General features: G+C 37.6%; 1 protein-coding gene across 4 annotated transcripts in view; it reads right to left on the bottom strand.

The window, feature by feature from the left end:
- LOC129722260 (uncharacterized) overlaps positions 1–20520 on the bottom strand; it is a 266897-nt gene that overhangs the window by 17418 nt on the left and 228959 nt on the right. For all 4 annotated transcript variants that reach the window (XM_055675576.1, XM_055675577.1, XM_055675578.1 and 1 more), the window contains exons 4-9: positions 4092–4294; positions 3835–4013; positions 3599–3774; positions 3312–3525; positions 913–3252; positions 575–842 (exon numbers count right to left, since the gene is read on the bottom strand). In XM_055675576.1, the coding sequence (XP_055531551.1) occupies positions 575–842; positions 913–3252; positions 3312–3525; positions 3599–3774; positions 3835–4013; positions 4092–4294 (3380 nt within the window). The remainder of the gene's footprint in view (positions 1–574; positions 843–912; positions 3253–3311; positions 3526–3598; positions 3775–3834; positions 4014–4091; positions 4295–20520) is intronic.

Raw genomic sequence — 20520 nt, 5'->3', positions numbered from 1 at the left:
TTGCTATGGAGCTTTGGACTCAAATTTCCTCCTAAATTTGGTTTATGAACCATTGTGCACTGGCGATAACACGCCAAATATCCCAAAAAATTTAATTGATGAAATTTTGGAATTCTCAACCGATCATATTTAGATGGCAACAACAACAGTTATAAATAGAAAAAAAAAGAACTTTTTCAGACCTATGCTACAAGCTTCCAAAAAATGTTGAAAGTTCATGTTAGCACAAATTATATGCGATACATATCATGAACTCAACAAACAAAATATAGAAAACTATATAAAGACGCTGAACATTTTTAAAAGTGCTTAAACCTGGGTTTACTGACCCAGGCGAGGATACTTTCAGTTTTTCGGTTACAATTAAAATGATGCGAATATTACAATAGAATTAAACTCCAAGTTGCATTCAGTAATTTATATCCATTACAAAACGCCGCAAGTAATTTTATTCTTAGGTTGTTAACGATAAAAATGCCAATAAAATTTTTGAAGTTTCCACTATTTTACCACATTTTCACTATTTTGTAACATTTTCATTAATAATTATGAAACATACAAGTTCTTAGCTTACCTTGAACAAAAAGTGTTGAACTTGTCCGTCCTGGGGTGAGGTACCGCTCTGATAGCCGGGGCTGGGTGATTCTGCGTTTTCCGGGACGGGGGTGATGTTGGCGTAATTTGCCGAACAGGGCAGTAGTCCGCGCAGTTGGGAAGGTGTGCCAGCATGCTTGAGCGAAGACTCACTGCCCGCCTGAGTGAGCGACAGAATCGATCGATCAATGTTCTGGTACTCCTTGCCAGATCGCGGTCGAAGAGTCGAGGTTGCCTGTCTGATGTGTCTGTTTGTAACACGAGAAACAAAACCAATTTTTAAAGATTTTAGCTGCTAAACTTGTTTTGGGATCTCACCTCATGCCTTCGGGCGTATCCGACGAACTGTGACTGGACAGGGAAAGTGTTTCGATGTAATCGGACATGTCGGATGTTCCGCTACTGGTACTCCTGGAGTCGATATACGGTACCGTAGTTGTTGCCATTATATCCGGACTTCCGTATGCTTTTGTCTTTGGTGGACAGATGGGAACCTCAGCTTCGGCCGAAGTGCTTTTCTCTGGGACACGGATCTTCTGAAACTGGAATGTCAATTCCCTTAATGGATCGAACGATTTGGATCTCCGGGGAAGAGACGAGTGGACACATCCTTGCTGCGGTAGCACATGCCGTTGGTGTCTTCGGGCCGACATTGCCGTAGTGAGTGGTAGTTCGAATTCCGTGAAGTCTGTTCCTCGTTGCCGCAGAGATCCAGTAGAAACTCCAGAATCATTGGAGCTCGAGCTATCCCGGTTTTGAGCTTTGCATGGAACACTTTCCGATCGCCGAATGTAGACCGACTGTGAATTTTGACTAGGATTTGTAGATGCGGAAATATCGTCCTCCGTTTCGACGGGTACCGAAGTTTTATCACAACATGCTTCCGCTGGACAAGGTTCCGTTTCTTGGTGGACGCAGGGTGACGACAATCTTCGGATTTCGATGTTGCAGGTTGAAGTGGATGGTTTCTGGAGGGTTTCAGTACTTGGTGATGCTGTTCCGCTCAGCGGACTTTCAGCCTCTTCTCCATCATCTAGGAAGCGGGATGACTCAGCGGAGGCGGAACGTTTCCGAGGGGAGAGTCTTTTATCACATGGTAGCAGATCGCTGTGATCTAGCAGTTGTTTGCGGGTATACGGACTGGTGGTTCCCTTCAGCATGGCACTTCCGGGAACGCGCGTTTCATCGTCTATCCGTTTTCGACTTCGATCGACTGCTGGCCCGCAAAGGCTTGGATTGCTCGCGGATTTTTCTCCAATAATTCGACTCATTCGCTGCTTCAGAAGGTCTGATTTGAACGGTAACGGAGGAGCTGTTGGCGATGCTGGAGAAGGTTCGGCATCGGTGACTGTTGTTGGAGCGGCTGGGGACATTGGGATGTAACCAGGGAACTTGGACTTTAGGTTGGTAGGTTCCATCATGACGTAGTTCTCTTGCTTATCAGCTACTTGGGATTCTGTTTTGGTGTTGTCAGCATCCTTCGAAACACTATTGGGGTGACCACATTTGTGGCAGATCTTCTGCTCACGTTCGAAATCGTGTAAAGAGAGACCTGCTCTCTGGAGCACTTCCTTTGAGTTTTCGTAGTTTTCGAGGGATTTTTCGAATTCCAAGTTAGCGTAGTTTGCCTTTTGAGTTTCGGTAAGTATTTCCACGTCTTCGTAATTATCGTAACTTGATTTCTGCTCGCATTTAACACTTTCGCTTTCGTTTATGTCGCACTCACAAGCACCCTCGAGCCGCTTTCGAATTTTTTTAGTCATATCTACAGTCGCGTAAATGGCGTTTTCCTTACTAGCGTCTACAACAGGCATTTTACCTTCACCACTCAGTTTAATTTTATTGATTTGAACACCCGTATTTTCAATCCCGTTTCCTCGCTTACACAGTGGCAATGGAATCCAGTTATCGGCCCAGGACATTACCCGATTACAGGTACAATCGACACGTGGACCGCTCAATTCCTTTTCCGGTTTCGCTGCATTTTGACTCTCATTACCGTGCAAACAACCACATACTGCATTGCTTAGTGAAAGGGGCGTGTCATAGTTGCCATAGCTGCCAACTTCGCTCTTTCCGCTGCTGTTAGCCTCCTTCAACAGGTACTCTTGTATTTTCTTAGGTGTATCGTAGTTCTCCGTGGTATTGCCGCTATCGTCAATAGCAACGGGAGTCTTTGGGATGTCATAGTTTTCGTAGGGACCAATGTGACTCGGTTGAGGGGACTTGCAAGACATCATAGCCGAATGAATTGGAGCTGTGATGTGAAGGGAAATTTCTTTAGGCTTCGGTGGTCTTCCGGGAGGACAACACTGGCAAGGAGACGTGGGACGATTATGCATACAAGTCAGCTGAGTAGCCGGAACCTTCTCATACCACGATTCTGGCCCGTGCTGACTGGGAGCACAGGTCTGTCGTGGTATGGAATATTCAGAAGTATTACTGCTACCGCGAGAACAGAGGGACATTCTATCTAGTGCTGGTGTTTTTGCGATGTGCGACTGATTAATGTGATTGTTGTGCTCGGTCAGTGTGTGCCATGCCGGCATCGGTGCTACAGCTCCTGGTGTTCCCGTAACTGTGGAGCTTCGCGACATAGAGGGGGCACCCAGCTTGGAGATGCAACTCATACAGCGCTCCAAGTTGGCCACGGTACTCCTGCGAGGGAGAAGTGCTGTTGAAATTGGGACTTAAGAAGACACTTTTTTGTTACTTACCGAGGGAATGAATCCATATCGTTGATACTGTCGTGTCCTTCGGACACGGAAGCTGTATCGCCACAACCATAGTTACTATCCAAGTCTCTAGACTCCGTCGAGGGCCAGTAAGCCGTCCGACAGGTACATGTAGAGTTTTCAATGTGAACCGTACAGATTTCGTCATTATAGTTGGTGCAACGAGATTCCGCTCCTTTCCGGGGACTGTCGAAAGCTGTGGAAAATGAAACAAGATCCCCAATTTAAGTAGTATTTAAAACTGGGGCTTCGGTTGTTATCAGAAGTACCTGAAATTTTTCTAGCTGCTGCTCGCTTTTTACTCGCCAATTTACCCTGGGATGCCATTTTGAGTGTATGGGTAATCTCATCCCCGAGATCCGTAACGAAAACGTATAGTCCTTCGCCTTTACCGCAGCTGGAGCCGCCTTCGAAGCAGAAGCGATTATCCACCACCCCATAGCGTCTGTCGGAAAACGGAGCTTCATTAGTCGCGGGAAACAAAATTCGGCTGCGAGATGCTTACCTGAGATGTTGAATGTTCCACATGCCAGTCAGTCGTGGTGGAACTCCCGTTGTCAGACAGAAACGATGATCCTGGATGTGCATTCGTGCTGGTCCAGTCGCCAGTTTGGCCTTGGGAGGCGCCGACGAGACCAGCACTAGGTATTGCAAGTCATCCCCTAGGTTGTTTGATATTTTAACCTACGCACAGAAAAAAAAATCAAAACGAAAACCTGTAACCGTTTGAACATACACGATTTAGTCGATCTTTTGGCCTACCTGCCACTGTATCAGTCTTTCGCGAGTGTCAAACGCAAGAACCACTATCACATCCTGACAGATTATTGCTATCGTGTTGGATTCCTTGTCGAGTGTGAAGCCGGACTCGACGCCCAGAAAGTGCTGCAACGAGAGCGACGCTTTGGTTTGACCATTTTTGTACCGATCCTTGGAGTCACGGTACAGCTGCAGGTGAAGACAGTCTGTGGGGGATGGAGAAATGATAAAAATTGGTTAGTCTGACTATAATACCTTGTAAACAATAACATCGAATGAGTTGCTCATTGTTGACTATCTGTTTCATTAGAATGGATAATCTTGATTTCATTATTCACTGAAAACTGACTTTCTTATTAAAAGTAGAATAAATATAATTTCTATTCTGTTTTAGAAACAAAAGTAATTCGGGATATTGAATGTTGTAAGTTCATGTCAATCGATAGAGAATAACAGTGGTATTGAGTAGGGATGTAACGGATATCCGCATCCGCATCCGCAAATGCGGAACATCCGCATGAAAATTGACATCCGCATTCGCATCCGCATCCGCATCATACCACGCGGATATTGAAAAAAATATCGCTTCATAAAATATTGCAGAAAAATTTTTCCTGGTGTGTTTACTGCTCGCCCAAATAACTTTTGCACTGGGGAGGGGCATGGTTATGTGAAATAAGCAAAATAAAACACAAGGTATGCTTTGGATATCCCCATCCACGATGCGGAGCATCCGCATGAAAATTGACATCCGCATCAACATCTGCATCCGTAATCACATATCCGCATCCGCATCCGCATCTGTAGATGTCTGAAAAATCACATCCGTAACATCCCTGGTATTGAGTACGTATCAATAATTACTTCTTCGTATAAAAAGTGCTTCCCAGTCACATAGTAAATGCTCAAAGGTTTCTCTTTTCAAGTTACATAAACGCACATAGCCATCATCTTGTAATTTACCTATCTGTTTGAAGTAATATTTACTTGAGCAGTAACCCGTTAGAAAGACACTGGAGGTACAGTTTTTTTTTGAGATAATGAATAATCTGCTGGGTTACTGTTTTGTTGGGTGACATAAATCTCTTCGATTGTCCAAATATTATCTATTATTCATCTTTTTGACTTTCCATTTTTTATTTTGAGAGCATTTAAGATATCCCAAGATGCCAAAAATGGTTCTGGTCCTATGGTTTCACTGATCTATTTCACGATGACAGATCAGCCTTTTCACTTCTTCCAATACTACAATGCCCAGGTAGCCAAAATAGGTTTACTTTATTATTCCTAGCCGCTTGCTCTTGCAATTGAATACAATTTCCAACCAGTTTCGAAGAACAGGAAGTGGATTCCGGTGTTTTCTGAACAACTTAACTATCCGGAAATATGCGTCTATAGTTGTCTATAGTTGCGCCGTGAACGAATTATGGCGCATTCAATTATTCTCGTATTTCTACTTGAAATACAGTTGACAATTCAATTATAAGTATTGATAGGTTGGCTCCGGGACCTGTTACCCCAGCCTTAACCTCTATTGTTTATCCTGGAACTGTCCATGTAGAAAATAATAATGCCTGGTTGACTGCTAGGCCCTCCTGATTCATATTCAGTGTGACTTGGCTCAGTCAATGTTGGAATAGTCCTTCAAAGTTTAATTGTCTATCCACCCAATTTTCCAAACTGGAGAACCGTCTTCGGCTGCTGGAGAGACTTGCTTATCTCGGATTTCAATGTTGAAATAATAATTTTTAGCATGATTTATGGACTGGGCTTTTCGTGTTGGTGCTAATTAATTAATTTTTTGCTTTTACATTTTCCAGATTTACAATTTCCGTGCTTGTGTTATTTTATCTCTGTTTTTCATCTACTAATTTTGTAACCCATTGAAGCTCCATCAGGCGTTTGTTCCTTCTTTATTGGGATTATTTCAAATTTGATGTATTTTAATTCAATTAATTTTTTAACCTAAATATTCTGCAGTGCTGTATATCTAGAATTTATTTTCGTCTCTTCATATTTCTTCATTATTCTCATTTGAAATATTTGAAAAATACTTCGAATTTTTTCTTATTTTTTTTATCCTTTAAAATGCCCTCCAAACAATTTCAAACTCCCAATATTTTCCGTTTTCTCTCCATCGTATTTATTTATTTGGCCATATATTCATACTTCTGCTGTGCATTTATTGTTTTAATTATCGGTTTCTCTGTTTTACTACTGCATTATTTTGACATATTTTTTTTTCTTTAATTTGATATTTTCTATATCAAATCTGGCTACTAATTAAAATTCTTTCAATTGAGCAATAATTTCTTGCATATCCTTAATTTTTCGTTATTTGGCTGTGTCCCCGCATACTTCTTTAGTTTGCATATTTTGTTTTGTTTGTTTATGTATTTTGTTTAAATCAGGTTTTCAAAATTGTTCTGATACATCATTCGTCTTCTCTTTAGATATAAAGTTTCTTTTTATATATTTATTCTACGATTTACTGATTTTTTAACTGCAGCAGCTATGCTTTCGAGTTTGTTTTTTATTTTGGTTTATTGTAATTATTTTCAATTTTTATTCATTCGATATTGTTATATATTGTCTTTTTATATACCAATATTATCGTTTTTTTTGGATCTATTATCCATTATTGCTGAATTGGTATTCATTATTTATATTCTCAGCTCATTAAATTTTTTTCACACTAATTTGCTGTTTTGTTTTTTATTTTCTTTCATATATTTTAAGTTTATGAATTTTTTCATTTCCTGATCTTAATACATAATACACTTGCTGCTTACGCCACAGCTGAGCAGAACAAGAGTGGTTAGAATACACACGAGTACAATGCGGTGTGCACTGCTGAGATAAATTCGATAGATTAAAAACAAAAAAACGCAATCTACGTAATCTTAGATGGCTCACCACGTTTGTTTTACAGTCAGGTTTTTACGCGTTTTTTCACGTGGATTTTTTAGGTATTTTACGGTGGAAGGTGGAAGGTATTTTACGTAGACTTTCGCATTGACGCGGTGTTTTCACACGATTTTTTAATTAACTCTGTTTTTATTACGCGTTGCCGCGTTAATTTAAAAGAAATTATGCGGATTTTTTAACTGACGCAGGTTGAGCACCAAAATTTTCTATGTGTTCATTGAGTAAAAGATTAAATCAACAAAAATCCTTCGCCCTCCAAAAGATCCGGAATGACCGTCAAATAAGACAATTTTAAATGTTGGTCGTAGAGCGTCTCGGTTTTTTCTGGTGCCTTTCTTGGTAGTTTACTGCCGGTAACCGCAAGTCAGTCCCATCTGTAAAAACATGAAATCGAGGAAACAGCTTCGAAAGATATTTTGTCCACGCTCAGTTATCACTTATTTAAGATGAACTATTTTGACAATATTAAGGCTAAAATATAGTTTGCATACTAGCCTGCACTAATTACGTTGTAAAAAGTACGGAAATCATTGATTTCATGATAAAAATCTTGACTGACTTGTCGTTACATTCTACACCGAAGAGAAAAGTAAACGCAAGTCAGTCACAATGCCATTGTGATGCTTTAGTGCGTGTTGTTATTCGTTGCCGTGAAAAGCCGCCAATCCTTTGCAGTTCGAAAGTGCATGTCCATGAGAACAGTTCAAAAAATGTCGGAACCGATGAAAGCTCGTCCGATGAGGATTAGGATGAAGAAATTGAATCCAGGACTGCAGTTGGTTCATCTGACAACAAATGTCAAAATGATCAATATCCGTTTGAGGTTCGAGCATCACATTTGGAGATATCTTGGAACGATTTCCTGGATTCTGATGGAAGTTTTTTCGATACTGAAGATTTTCCGAAAAGATCCACGAAGCAAAAAGAAAAAAGATTTGAATTCGTATTAGCAGGAAATTGCTGCACGTAAATTCATCGCCAATTCAAACTAAAAACTAATCCCAATAGTTGATAATTGTTAGTAGATAACTGATTTTCATATAAACGGCCTTATCAAACTTCTTTTCTCCACTCTCCGTCTATTTTATTGTATTATGCTTGTTTTTTTAAATGGGACTGACTTCCGGCTATTTTTCCTCTGGGACTAACTTGCGGTTACTTTTCATAATGGGACAATTTGACTTGGTATTGATGCCCACTTTTGTTGAACAAACCACTATTCTTTATCAGTACATCTTAAAATACACTCAAAGATAGGCCAAAGTCCGATGCTAACTCAAAATTGACAAAATTACAGATGGGACTGACTTGAGGTTACCGGCAGTTTACTTCACGTGAATTTTCTATTTAACGCGGTTTTTACGCGTTTTTCTACGAGGTATGTATCCCGGCGTAGAACAAACTTGACTGTATACTTCAGTCATACACTGTAAAAACACTGCACTGAGCTCTTATGTGTAGTTATTGAGCGTAATGTCCTTTAGTGTGAGAAAGCTCACACCAGTTTGTAATTTTCGCAGTGAAAGATATTCTGTTACCCGCTAGTGATTATCTGAGGAGAAAAGACAAGTCTTATCATGAGTGTTATATTTTTTATCTGTTTCTTTACTAATCGTTCGGCTAATTTGAATGTTAATTTTTTTTTTGCTGTATGGATCTTCTCACTGGGACCAGAATCGTTGATTTATTGTGAGACATACCCGGGTGACTGCTGTATCCCACACTTTTTTTATTAACAACTAGTTGAACGTTCCCGGCGATGGTCGGGATCAAAGGTTTTAAATTTCAGAATCATTTTTTTTATAATTCATTACTGCTTTAGCATAACTTACTTAAAAAATATTTCACATCTTATACGTTCATCATCACTTTAAATACTTCAATATTTTGAGAACAGAACACACATAAACTGGAAGTCGCCATATCGGATTTCCAAACGACGTGTGGAATTCCACTTTCGGAATTATTGAGATGGTTGGCCAAATACCACTTTTGGTTATTTTTCTGAAGCCGGAAGTCACCGTTTTGGAAAAGGTTGCGTGGAGTCATCCCAGTTTCGAATATACCTGTACTGGGTGATATTCGGGCTATTTGACAATCGTTTACAGTAAAACCTTTTTTTAGGAAATTAAAGTAAGTAAGAAGAATTGAGCATGATTATTCTTGCTTATTTCTTCTCTATAATGAAATCTAAAGAGATGCTTGTGATATTTTTCAAAACGAATATGTTTGTTGGTGCCAAGGAACACGTCTGAGGAGAAGTGAAGGTTTTCTGAAAACTAACAATTGTGCTTTAATCCACAAAACTATGTAGAAAATAAAAAATGACTTTCAATGCTTAAGTCGCCTCTTGATCTATGTTCAAACCAATGAAATGGGACCTTGCCTCCAGCTAAATGTTCAAAGATCTAGTTTGGGTAAAGGTAAAAAAGTAAATCGAATCCCGTAATGTGTTACTATTCACAAATCTACGAATACATCAGAAATGTAAATTTTTTATGCTCGACTCGCACTGATTCAAAACATGGATTTTTCTGCAAAAAAATATTTGGAAATGGTAAAGAAACAACGAACATTTTATTGAAAGAAAAATCACATGTCATCGTTTTGAATTTTGATTTAGATGCGACTTGAGCTTATGCTTAAAAAGTCAAGGTTTTGCATGTATAATTTGTTTTAAAAAAAAAATCAAAGAAAGTATTTTAAGGTGTTTCTTTTTTTTTCCTCATCTATTTTAAGGTGTTTCTTCGTATGCAGAAAATCATCTTCAAAAACGCTTCGAACATACGTAGTTTTTCGAGTAATATGTCAACTTTTAGCAATTTTTTTTTCTCAAATGTCTTTCCTGAACATTAACTAAAATTTTATTGAAAAACAACACATATCATAGCTTTGAATTTTGATTTGAATGTTTCATATATATTTCAAGTTTTAGTAATTAACTATTAATTATTTTTCCTCGAATGTCTTTCCTGAACATTAGCAAACATTTTAATGAAAAAAAGATCTCATGTCATCGCTTTGAATTTTGGTTTAGAGGTAAATTCAGCACAAAAAGTCACAATTTTGCATGTTTTACGTAGTTTTGTGAATAATATCTCTAGTTTTAGTAATCAGATACAAATTTTTTCTCGAATGTCTTTTCATAACATTACAAACATTTTAATGAATAAAGAATCACATGTCATTGCTTTGAATTTTGATTTAGCCGCAAATTCAGCTTAAAAAGTCATAATTTTGCTTTTTTTCTCGTAGTTTTGTGAATAATATCTCAAATTTTAGTAATCAGCTATTAATTATTCTTCCTCAAATGTCTTTCCTAAACATTAACAAACATTTTAATGAAAAAAGAATCTCATATCATCGCTTCGAATGTTGATTTAGAAGTAAATTCAGTATAAAAAGTCACAATTTCGCATGTTTTACGAAGTTTTGAGAATAATATCTCAAGTGTTAGTAATCAGATACTAATTATTTTTCCTCGAATGTCTTTCTGAACTTAAAAAACATTTTAATGAAAAAAGAATCACATGTCAGCGCTTTGAATTTTGATTTAGAGGCGAATTCAGCTTGAAAAGTCATTATTTTGCATGTTTTACGTAGTTTTGTGAATAATATCTCAAGTTTTAGTAATTAGATACCTATTATTTTTTCTCAAATGTCTTTCTTAAACATCATAGAGCATTTTAATGAAAAAAGAATCACATGTCATCGCTTTGAATTTTGATTTGGAGACGAATTAAGTATAAAAAATTATAATTTTGCATGTTTTACGTAGTTTTGTGAATAATATCTCAAATTTTAGTGATCAGATACTAATTATTTTTCCTCAAATGTCTTTCCTGAACATTAACAAACATTTTAGTGAAAAAAGAATCATATGTCATCGCTTTGAATTATGATTTAGAGGCAAATTTAGCACAGAAAGTCATAATTTTTCATGTTTTACGTAGTTTCGTGAATAATACCTCAAGTTTTAGTAATTAGATACCTATTATTTTTTCTCAAATGTCTTTCTTGAACATAGCCAGCGAACGACCTATTGCGTTTCTGTCATATATATATAATTGTGGATAGATAAAATGTGTAACAATTTTTATATATTATCTTCAACATTGTTGCTTTACTGCTTAATGGTGGAAAAAAGTGAAAAGTTCCAAGGTCAAGCTTCCCCATGCATTTCCCTCGTTATTGGCTTGCTTCCCGAGCACAGATAACAATAACATGGACGAAATAAATTCCACTGCCTACATATTTTGACTCAACAAGTGTTTTAGTTTGTTTGTTTTTCTCTAAGCTGTTTGGCCACGCCCTAAGGGCAAAAATCTACTCTGAACTCGATATAAACGATTGCGTGTAGAAAATTCAGCTTTAGTCTAGTTTGTCACACAATAGCGAGTGGAGTATGGCTGTTAGAGGTACGCGACATTGAGAAATGATAGCTGCATACGAGTCAACTTCCAGGCACCGCGAAGCATGTTACCTTTATTTTGCATACGGCAGCAACAGTTACCATCGTACGCTGCAGGATATTTTGCTGGCACAGCTAATGGATGGCACAGCGGAGAGCAAATTTTATGCGCGGCCAACAAAATATTCAATACTACCGGTGGTGGTGCGATCATCAGCGTTCTATAGCACACATTTCGAGCTGAATATCATGGAAACGGTTCTTTTTAGAACTATAAATGCTTGAGTATAAGAGTTTTGAGAATTTTCACAACTGCTCCTAGTGTGAAATGTTCATCTATTTCTCAATAATCATTTTTACAATAACGACCAGGGCGCACCGAAGATTAACGGTAGTGTTACCTACGAATAGTTTATCACAGCAAAATATAACCCTCATTTCAAGAATTTTCACTGTCAAATTGAGTGGTTTCCTGATTTAATTGTTTCTTTGTGCCCACTCGAACACCGTTATCAGTCAAATATTATTAACGAAAATTAGTTAACCTAAGAACCAGAGTAATTTTCGCATCGGAAAAGCAAAAACTTTCTTTTGATGCTTATAAATATCACTCAGTAGTATCGAAGGTGTTTTGGTTTGTTCCTCTTTCTCTAAGCTGTGTGGCCACGTCCTAATGGCAAAAATCTACGCTGAACTCGATACAAAAGACTGCGTGTAGAAAATTCAGCTCCAGTCTAGTTTGTCACACAACAACGAGTGGAGTATAGCTGTTAGAGGTACGCGACATTGAGAAACGAGAACTGCATACGAGTCAACTGCCAGGCACCGCGGAGCATACCTTCATTTCGCATACGGCAGCAACAGTTACCATCGTACGCTGAAGAATATTGAGCTGGCACAGCTACTGGAGGGCACAGTGGAGAGCAAACTTTAATATGCGCGGTCAAGCAAAACATTCAATGCTACCGATAATGTAGCGTTATGTAGCACGAATTTCATATTGAAGATTATGGAATCGGTTCTTTTCAGAACTATAGATGCTTGAAGATAAAAGCATATAATATATACATTTAGTCCTACGTCATCATTTCATACAACCCCTAGGGCTGTATATTTTGTAGTGTTTTCGATTTTTCACAACTTTTATTTCAATAATGTGCATACCTTTTCTAGTCTATTGTTTTGGTTTTTTTGTTATTTTCATTTGTTTAGTTTTGACCATTTTTTTTGCTGACAATTGGTTTTTCGTGCTTTACCTTTGTTTTGTAATCTTTACATTATCTTTCTTTTCTTTTTATTGTATTATTGGTACCGTTACCATTTATCAAAATTTTTTTGAATACAGGTCGGACTCAATTATCCGGAACTTTACACTCGTTTATCCGGAATTTTATTTTTCAGCGTTCTTTTTTAGTTTGTATTCCGACATTTTACCTTTATCATCCCTTCTGGCATATTTGGTACGATTTATGTCACTTCTGGCATGTTTGGGACATGTTCGAATTAAGTGAAAATAATCAATGTCTAATTTTTTTTCTTCTCATGATTTCACCTCTTTTCGCTTCAAAAATAATACAAGTAATACAGAAATAATACAAGCAAAATAAAAATAAGGAAATTTTTATTTAATGTTTGTTAATAGCAAATTTTGATATTTTTTCTGTGACTCGATTATCCGGAAAACTCGTTTATCCGGTATAATATTTTTTTTTGATGTTCCGGATAAACGAGTCCGACCTGTATATTCTTTTATCAAGTTTTTTCTTATTTCTCCATTGGATGTATGATGTTTAATATTATCTTCCAAATTTTTTTCTCTATTACTTTTTTGCACTAAATAGTTTTTAAAACTGTTTTCTTTTTTTTGTTCGATCGTTTGACATTTCCTTTTCAATAATTTGCTGCACCCTCTATTTTATTTTACGGTTGTTAATTTTCTTGTCCAATTTCAGCTATTTTTCTCTCTAATTATGATAGTTGTTCATGTATTCGTACTTTTTATTGCACTGTGTATTCTTTATATTTGTTTCTTTTGTTATATTATGTTTCTTTTTTTAATTATTTACAGCGTTAACATTTTTCAAGTTTTGGCATTTTGAATGATTTTATAGCTTTTTCTGTAAATTTATATTCGATAAAATATATTTAATATATTTTTTGTGCTATTAATACTTGTATATATATATATATATATATATATATATATATATATATATATATATATATATATATATATATATATATATATATATATATATATATATATATATATATATATATATATATATATATATATATATTTTTTTTTTTTTTTTTTAATTTTTTAAATTTGCTTTTCAAAAATGATTGATTGAATTTTTTGTTTTACAAATTCTCATTGTTTACATTTAGTTATCTTATCTTCTTATGTAGTTATTTTTTATCCATCTGTACTTAAATATGCAAAAATTTTCAATATGTTTCCGTTGCATTTTATTGTATTAATTTTTCGTTACTGATGCCGTAACAATTTTCCTAGTTTCTATATATTTTTCCAATAAATTCATGGCGCAAATTTTTTGAAAATTTCTTCATTTGATACGTCAATGTTTTCAGGTTTTCTTTTTCGTGGCTATATTTTGCTGATAATAACCATTTTCAACTTTTTCCCAAAAATTTGACTCTTATTTTGTTCTGATATTTTTGGTTGTTTCGGCTTTTTTGTTCATATTTATATTTGCTCTTTATTTATATCCGTTTAGCAATTGGTTATATCTACTATTTTTATTTTCAGATTTTTTAATATATTGCTCGCTTCACATTATTTGGAAACCGTTGATGTTAATTCCCCTATTTCATTTTTCCTTTTTTAATATTTTACAGTTTTTCTGTAATTTGAGTTAAATATAACTGTACTCATCAGTTTGCTATTGCTTATCCTATTATCTTTTCTATTCCAGTGTTCTCTGTTGTTCGGTATTTTCTCCTCTTTTTATCGATTTTTAATTTTCTGGCCGGTGTTTAATTTCTTATTTTCCGGTTTTTTCAGAATTTCTATAGTTTTTAGATTTTTCTATTTTCAATTTTTGGTTTTATTGTTATATTTTTTATGTATTTTTTTTTTCAAGAATTAGTTTACATCCTTTTTTAGTTTGCAAATTCTCATATTGCTTTTTGTGTTATTTTGTTTGATTTTTTTCGTTTGGTTGATTTATATGTTTATTTTTCTTTTTTTTATTAAAATTTTTAATAATTTATATACTACAGTTTTTACTTTATCTTTTTCTAATGCGATTTTTTTGCCTTTGAAGTCGTTTTAGTTTCCTTTGTTTTTTGTTAGATTTCATGTTTGTTTCACTTGTTGATATCTTATATTCACTGGTATATGTCTGTTTTAAATTTTTTCGTCGAGTTTCATGTGTTATATTTAGTTTAGATTAGTTTTTGTTTCTTTGTTTTTCTGATTTTGTTGGATTTGTTTTTCCTCCAAGTTTTTTTAATTGTGATTTTTCAATTTTAAGCTTATTTTATAAATATTCTGATTGTTTTTTTTACATTTTACGAATTCTTTCTTCCCAAGTTAGCTGCTGATATTGAATTTTTAAAATTTGGTTCTGTTACTTATTTAAATTTCACTTGACATTGCACTGTCACTCAATGTACAAACTACAACGACATTACATGATATTTGTAGGGAACTATAAAGGGAAAATCGTTTCTCAAGACCGTAATGCTCTACGACGGTTATATAAAAGTTATTTACCTCGAATTGGATGGCCAAATTTGGTCAAACAAAAATTGTACCTCAAACTGAGGTAGAATGAAATAAATTAAACAAAAGAGCATGTCATCATCATCTGTGGGAAAAGAAAAACGTGGATCAGAAAAAAATTATTTATCATCATACGAGAAATTTCTTAGAATGGACACACACACCTATAGAAATCCGCCTCTACTAAACTGCCGTTGTCTCAGTTTTCAACGAGTTTCCTATTAACTTGGGACTAACGGCAAACCGAAAGACGCACGCTGGGAAAATTCTTAGTCATCTCTTCGCATCACAACGCATCAATATTGCTCATCCTCAGCTAGTTGAGACATTGTTCGCAAAAAGAGACGGTTACCTAAAACCGTTTTATTTTTCCCTACCTGCAATCATTTTTCATTTCCACCGCACAATTTTGCCACCAGACAGACCGCGGGCCGGAAGCGTTTCCAGTAGCCGGCTCCAGTCAGTACTACGCATACCATAAATCATCCATAACTTACCGGAATAGAAAACTATTGAGATCCGAACGCCAGTGACTGTGCGAGGCACAGACAAATGTGCTCCGAATCCGACAGCAGCATACCTCCCCCTCCCTCTCTTCTGATTGCCTTTAGAACGCAAACAAACTGCTCTGCTCATCCTTGCGTATTTTTGCTTTCAATGCTAGCGAGTGGGACCACATTCACAAACAGGAACCGGAAAGTGGCAAAAATTCATCTATCATCATTTTATAGACGACACCCGATAACGGGAGAATGCAAGAAATTGACGTGGCTAAGAGCGGCAAACAAATGTCATTGCTCAGATGACAAAAAAAAACCTGCGAATTTTTTGTCGCGCAATTCCCTAAGGAAATTGCTTCGCCGCTAAGAAAAATGTCCATCGGACCGGGGAAATGTTTTTTATTCGTTGCGAGACGTGGAGCTCCGCTGTTCTTGTTTTTCACAAGTCTGAAGCTCGAAAACCTCACTACTTGCACACTCGGACCGGAGCGTATCCGGCTGTACTTAGTCCGAGAAAAGAAAGTAAAAACAACCAGAAACCGGGGTGCAAACTAGAGGCTAAAGTGCTTCGAAACAGGAAAAGAGCAATTGAAACTTTGCGTCAAGTGTGAAGAAGGATGGGATCCTATTTGAATCATAAGTTCAGTGAAACTATGATATAGCTTTGCTTAGTAGGGTTTTGTAAAATCTAAAGAAAACTATTCTACGAAGCGACAAATTGTTTCCCTGTGTAATCTAAAACTGTTAAGTCAACCACAGACAGTAATCCAGACCCATGGCTAATGCGCGAAGATTTACCGGCTGTTCGTCCTCATAACTGCGGTGGCGTGGCATAATGAAAGAAAAATTATGCTGTCCGACTGGCGACTCTATCACAGAATTGGCTTCGTGTGCGTGCGTGTCCCGTTGAATGTAATATAAATACTCGCAAAGCGAGTAATGAAAAGTAATCCCACTAAATCATATCATTAGGCTCTGGCAGCCTTTATGCAGCGGAAAAACAGAAGCGCTGCTTCGGAAGAGCAATTGCCAGTGTCATTTTCACGCTGCTCCTCGTGGTAGCGCAACTCATTGGAGACATGGAGCTTTAGTATTGCACGTTTTGCGGGGTCATCATATTTTTTTTGTTTCATGGAACCAACTTTTACCCGCGTTTTCCCGGTGGTCGCCAAGTGACTAAACGCTTTTCAGCTGGCTGAAAGTTAATAGTATATACTTTCTATGAGTCAGCGGATTCGCACCAAATCCCTTATGTATTCCAAGGATAATTAATAGCCGATGGCCCGGGTACGCTAAAGAGGATGACTGAACAAAGGAAGTCGCCCACCGCGGCGAATGAATGAATTAATTATTTCGCTAAACATGGTCTTGAGTTGACGTACTTAGCAACATTCAATTAAGGTCAAGGAATTCCGTGCTTCCTACTGAAAAAGCATTGAACCGTAAATCAGGGATTTCCTAAATCATCTAACTGATGTCGCTAACTATAACAAATTGCCTAAGAAAGCAGCCTACGGCTTGACCACGTCCAACGATTCAAGGATTTCACGCAAGCAAAATAAAGCATATCACGTAGGTTTGTTTTCTCCCGCCGCCCACCCATCACTGGGGATCACTGCATGGGGACTTGATGCGCAAACGTTTATCTTTTTAATCCATCCTTTTACGAACGTAACGTCAACTATTCGGCCTTCAGTTGGACCCCCACGTTCGTCCATTTTCGGTGCTTTGTTACCGGAATAGCCTCTGCAGCAGCAGTTTGGCCTAAATGATAGTCAGGAATAACCTCAGAAATAAATGTTTCTGTTGTTTCGCAAGCCTCGGTCGGAGCATCGCTTGGAGTACGAATTCCTTTCACCGTCTCACAGCCCATTTTCTGCAGTGGTTTTCCATCCTCTAGGAGACTCGGTGACTACCATAATGCGTATGATTATGAATCCGAAACGATACCGTCAAGCCGGAAAACACGTTTTGTTTGCACTGTCAACTGTGTCGCCCGGGGGTTTTGGCACTCTCGAAGATGACGGTTATAATTGCGGTGCCTCCGGTGCAGTTTGGAGATTTTCTGCGACAACGGTCACGCCGATCATGATATCGCGGAAAAGGAAATTAAAGCCTGACACATTCCTGTGAGTATGACAACTCCGGTACAGTTTAGGGGGTTGAATCCACTACGGGACTAACGAAGCTGGGAAGTGTTTCTCGGAACCATGATGAATCAGATAATTTCTGGCATCACTCATGATAACTGCTTCATTCTCGTTCGGCATTCACTGCTGGTTCCGACATGAAGTGGCTTGGGTAATCTCAACGCTTAATTGTTAGCTATTGAATATAATGTCGCTGCAGTTTGTACATTGAGTGGCAGTGTACTGTCCAGTAAACGTTGAGTAAGAAACAGAGCAAATATTTAAAAAATATAAAAACAACAGTTAAATTGAGAAGTAAAAAAATGAAAGTGAAAGTGTGTAAAAAGTATCATTTTAAAAATAAACCAGTTCCAATCTTCCAATTGAAAATACAGATATATAAATAGATTTCGTTGATAAATACGTTCCGAAAACTATACAATACCATCAAATACAAATGGATTCGAATTGAAATTGCCTTTAACGCCATGAATTGACAGTTTCTCATATGTTTGCCTACCATCAACCGAACGTGTAGTGCATCATAACTTAATTTCACACATCGACTCCAACTGGCAACGCAATCTATTTTGAGCGAAGACTAAAAGCGGCAGTCAATTGACTTTTCATGCCCTCGTGTATTTGTTTGTTTTTTTTTATTTTCATTAAAATATACACCCGGTACTGCTTTTACTATGACGAGAACCGTCAGTTCTAATGGGATGTGCGTAAAAAACAAACTCTCTTTATTTTTTAAGCACCCAAACAACACGAGCTACCATAACAAGAAACAAATGTCTGCCCGTTCGGTAATCCCTTCTACTCGGTACCGATTGTTCCCCCTTAACCCAAGGCCATTGACTGGGTCTATTTTCGGTTACAGTTCGATTGTGAGTGATTTTCCGCTGCATGGATTTAATTTGAAAATGATTGGAAACTCGTTTCCCAGTAGACGGTGTCAATATCAATACTTTTTCTTGCCCGAAATCCCTTGGCACGACGCACGTCAGAATCTCGGCTAAGCCTAAATGAAATGTTCTTCCTAATCCAAGAGGTTCCCTTTGCCCCCTCTCCGCACGCCACAGTGCAAACTTCACAACACGAAACTCAATTTCGTTCGCTACTGTATCCGGTTCAATATGCAACGTGGATGCATGATGAAAGTAGGGTGGGGGTTCGGAAAATAGTTGAAAATCTTTTCTCCCTTTCACTAGTACGACCAACAGCGCCGAAGATGACGCCAGAGGGAGGGAGGATCTAGCACGTATACTGTCTGACTGTGCTCGGCATTCAATAAAGTTTTAATTTGCTTCAAGTGTTGCTAAAGCGTAAGCGAACCTAATCCTATTATCCTTGGCTGTCTATTTCGGCCGAGGGGACGCTCTGCGACGGCAAAGCTGCCACCGTGCAGACATAAGGTGGTGTACGCAAAAGTGCATCACCCAACTACTGGGTGTTGTACGGCTTGGTTCCCCGGAGGAGAGAACTCTCAAGCATGCAGCAGCTTTAGCATCCGTCGGAGCCGTCATGTCAGGCAAATCTGTATCGTAGGTCGGAAAATTGTAAAGAAATTAATTACAAAATCCTAGCTTATGCGGGAAGTGAAAGCGAGCGAGCAAGCAAGCAAGCAAACGAGTGTGCACCTTGGTATAAGTAAGCACTCCGTCCACATGAAGGGATTGATAAGATTTAGTTGATTGAAGGCAAGCCATTTCAGTTATTAGTTTTGCCTACGTTGACTTCGTCCTTCGTCTGGGTACCGGAACCGGTCATTGAGTCGATGAATTATTGCGCTAGATTATAGGAAAATCATCTGGTGAACTGCCATAAACAATTTACAATTTATCTGACCTAATCGATCCAATACTTTTTTACGGGTTTAGCCAAAACGAATCGCTCTTTATTATGGATAAAACTTATAACCGGATAGCACAAGTGAAAACCAAGTTCATCCAGTGCTCCAGTATCTCACTTCGATTCAGTTCAAAAAAAAAATCGAAGCACACATTTTCGCTGTCTACTTTCTCGTGCATGGTCCGGATTGTATCCCCTCCCTCAGTTGTCACAGCCCTTCCAAACTCCACTGAAATCCGGTATATCTACAAAGTACTCGGAAAATAAGTGCGGATAGAGCTACCGTCTGTCGGTCGTGGCTGGCACTTGTTTTCCAATCGGATTAGCGCGATGAAAACCTTTTTTCAATTGCTGCGTAACAATTCGTTCTGTTCTGATTTGGATTGAAGACTATCCACACTGTCGCGCGCGTATGGCTCGGGCTGCTGGAACGTTGAATCTTTTTTTTTTCGCCACATGTTCACAGTGATTCAGATTGATAGTTTTTATCGCCAGATTCGACCGTACATCAGCATCGTCATGAAGCTATCATCGATGGGGTTGCATCCGGTGTTTTTGTTGTCGTTTCACTTTTTCACCCATGTACCCAGCGAGAATGCTCTTTTTTCCTGTAGTGCAGATTCCCATTCATCTCATTCTCAGGTATTTCAGAAAACTCTTCTCCATAGCAGTGGCAACAGTTTCACAAATAGCAGCGCTAGGGTGTGAACAAATATTTTAAAATACGTACATAGTTTACTCATTCGTTACACGTAAAAATTGTGCAATGTTGTGCAAAAATAGCACTACATTTGATTATGTTTGGAACCAGGATAACGAATGTTTCTGAGTAATGATATTTATTACAAAGTCACGCAAT

This window comes from Wyeomyia smithii, chromosome 2, assembly GCF_029784165.1.
Source record: "Wyeomyia smithii strain HCP4-BCI-WySm-NY-G18 chromosome 2, ASM2978416v1, whole genome shotgun sequence".
Classification (NCBI taxonomy): Eukaryota; Metazoa; Arthropoda; class Insecta; order Diptera; family Culicidae; genus Wyeomyia; species Wyeomyia smithii.
Note: the sequence above shows the minus strand (reverse complement) of the source record. Positions and strands in the feature narration are given on the sequence as shown.